The 2,703-nt window shown below is 40.4% G+C and overlaps 1 protein-coding gene across 1 annotated transcript; it reads right to left on the bottom strand.

Annotated features, from left to right (window-relative positions):
* Window positions 1-714: 714 nt before the first annotated feature.
* LOC138579805 (olfactory receptor 5V1-like) lies at window positions 715-1,290 on the bottom strand. Its single transcript, XM_069650035.1, has one exon. The coding sequence runs from the start codon at window positions 1,288-1,290 to the stop codon at window positions 715-717; it is 576 nt and encodes a 191-aa protein (XP_069506136.1).
* Between the last annotated feature and the right edge of the window lie 1,413 nt (window positions 1,291-2,703).

The raw sequence follows: 2,703 nt of genomic DNA, 5'->3' as shown, positions 1-2,703 counted from the left end.
GTTCTCGCAGGAAGATTCTGCTTTTGGTCATATAAACCCTTCTGCCTCACCCTTTCATATGCAAAAGAACGATTTTGCACCATTTTCCCCTGACCAATTTTCAGTATAAGACAAATTCCAGAAAGCTTTTGTGTTGTTAATTCCTCAGAGATTTTCAGGGTAGGATACACCATCACAATTGTGCATGTTTTGACATATTTTGAACTGTAATTGTAAAAGTATACTTCAGGTTTATACCCAATCTTTTGCTGTGTCGCTCTTTTTCTTCTGTATTGCCTTTGTTTGCCTCTGTAACTCTTTCAGCACCTTTAAGCAACATGGTTTGGAATGAGGCACAATACAAAAGAACCTTACATTACAAATATAACAAATAATAATATGATCTTGTCTTTTGAGGCATAGTATCGTCTGTGTAGCTTGATTCTGTATCATCCACAGTTTATTCATAGGTTATTCTGTTTGCTAGACCACTGTACACGCTATTAGAAAGGTCCATTCCTGTAGGAACGAGGACTTGTACCAGATACATAGGGAAACAAGGCTTCATTGAAAAACATAAATTGTATTATTGAGACCAAATTGGAAGGCTAAAAATTGGTGACCCAAGAAACCCAATAATAATACTGCACAGTGTCTCATTCTGTAACATGCCGTCAATGATTCATACTTACTCTACGGTTTTTATAGACGTAAGCGCGTGAAAGTAATTACAGCTTACACTCTATTTGTTGCCTTTCTCAGGATCCTTTTGAAATCTTCATTTTTTAGGCTGTATATGATAGGGTTACAGAGTGGAGAAACAGCAATGTATAACAATGATGATAGTTTGTTGGCATCTATTGAATACATTGATGTTGGTCGCATATACGTAGAACAAATCATTCCATAGAATAAAATGACCACAGTAATGTGAGAGCCACAGGTGGAGAAAGCCTTGTACCTCCCGTCCGAAGACCGGATTTTCAAGACGGTCGAGATGATCATGATGTAAGATGTGATGATCAATAAAAATGGGATCACCCCTACTAATGCACCAACGATGTAGGTAATTGTCTCAATAACGTGTGTGCTGCTGCAAGAAAGCTTCATCAGGGCTGTTATATCGCAGAAGAAGTGGTTGATGGTGTGGGACCCACAGTAGGAGAGTCTGGACATTAGGACAGTGTGCGGGAGTGCGTTCATGAAACTAATACTCCAGCTTGCAGCAGCCAACCAGATGCACATAGTCTTGTTCATGATGAGCATGTATCGTAAGGGATTACAGATGGCCAAGTACCGATCATACGCCATAACCGCAAGAAGAAGGAATTCTGTAGACACCATGGCCAAAAAGAAATATACCTGCAACAGGCATTCAGACAGAGGAGTGGGTTCTCTGTCCAGAAAGAAGTGGGTTAACATTTTTGGGAAAAAAATTGTTGTGTAACTAATATCGAGAACAGACAATTTTGTCAAGAAGAAATACATCGGCGTGTGCAATTGCTTGTTGGAACAGACAGTTTGCACGATGAAGAGGTTTCCAACCAGAGTTAGGAGATAAATCAGGAATAAGAACACAAAAAGAGGAACTTTCAGCTGTGGGAAATCCAAAAAACCTACAATGATGAATTAATTTACTGAGGACTGATTTCTCTGTCCATGTATCCACTTATGCCATTCCTGCATGCTGATATCGCAAGTACATCTGTAAAGACAAGACAATCCTTGTAAAAGTGCGGTGCATGCGGTTAGTTGCTGCAGACTAATCTGGGTGGCATGTTATACATACACAGGGCTGAAACAGCATCTCTCAGCACGGGACCCCAGACTTACCATGTGGGTACTTGGCCAAGCTCAAAGCTTAACCCTGTGTTAGATGATGAGGGAAGATGAAATCACACGCACCATTCAAAACAACTCAAGGACTGAAGAATGCAATGTCCAGACGGAGAAGAACCCAAAAAACAAAAAAAGCTACATGATGTCTGAATTAGAAACAACCAAAATATTCAACAATACCACTACCTGGATTAAATCAGATTGACTGTCTAATAAACACTAAGGCATAAGGTCTTACAATAAAATTTAATTCCAGGGGCGCATTAAAAAGTCTTTTGTGATTGAAAAAGCTTCCTAAGAATATGTAATTGTGAACGGAAGACCCAAGTGGGACAACGATTAAAGAATGACCAGGGTTTGATGGGCACCCATTACAACTTGTGCTACTGGGAATACTGCCCTGCACATGGTTCTATGTTCGTTTGCCTACTCATTGATTTTTTTCTTCTGTTTGAAGAGTTTCACTCACAAGCATTTTAAACACTACCCCAAACCCCTTTGTACCCCTTTTATTCCCTTACCCCCCTCTCTATATGTTGATTCATTTTATCAATAGAATTGTTTCGGTACACATTCCATCAAAAACACTACTACGGAGCATTGTTATCTCAAAGGTGCTCTCTGCAGAGGAGACAAGGGAAGACTTTAACGTCCTTACCTTGAGCTGGCAGATATGCCCTGTCTGGATGCTTGAGTGTGGTCAACATAGCTTGGGCCATAATGGGCACCAACGAAGGACACATAAGAGTGTGAGGCCCTTCGATCAACATAGTAGTCCGCCCATTTGTGAGCAAAGAAGGTGGAATGAGTTGCTGCTAGTTCAACGTTGCCCACAGAAGCTTAGCTATACGAGATGTTCTGTGACACTTCTCATATCCTACATGT

This window comes from Ambystoma mexicanum, chromosome 3p (genome assembly GCF_040938575.1).
Source record: "Ambystoma mexicanum isolate Mex_15411 chromosome 3p, UKY_AmexF1_1, whole genome shotgun sequence".
Classification (NCBI taxonomy): domain Eukaryota; kingdom Metazoa; phylum Chordata; class Amphibia; order Caudata; family Ambystomatidae; genus Ambystoma; species Ambystoma mexicanum.
Note: the sequence above shows the minus strand (reverse complement) of the source record. Positions and strands in the feature narration are given on the sequence as shown.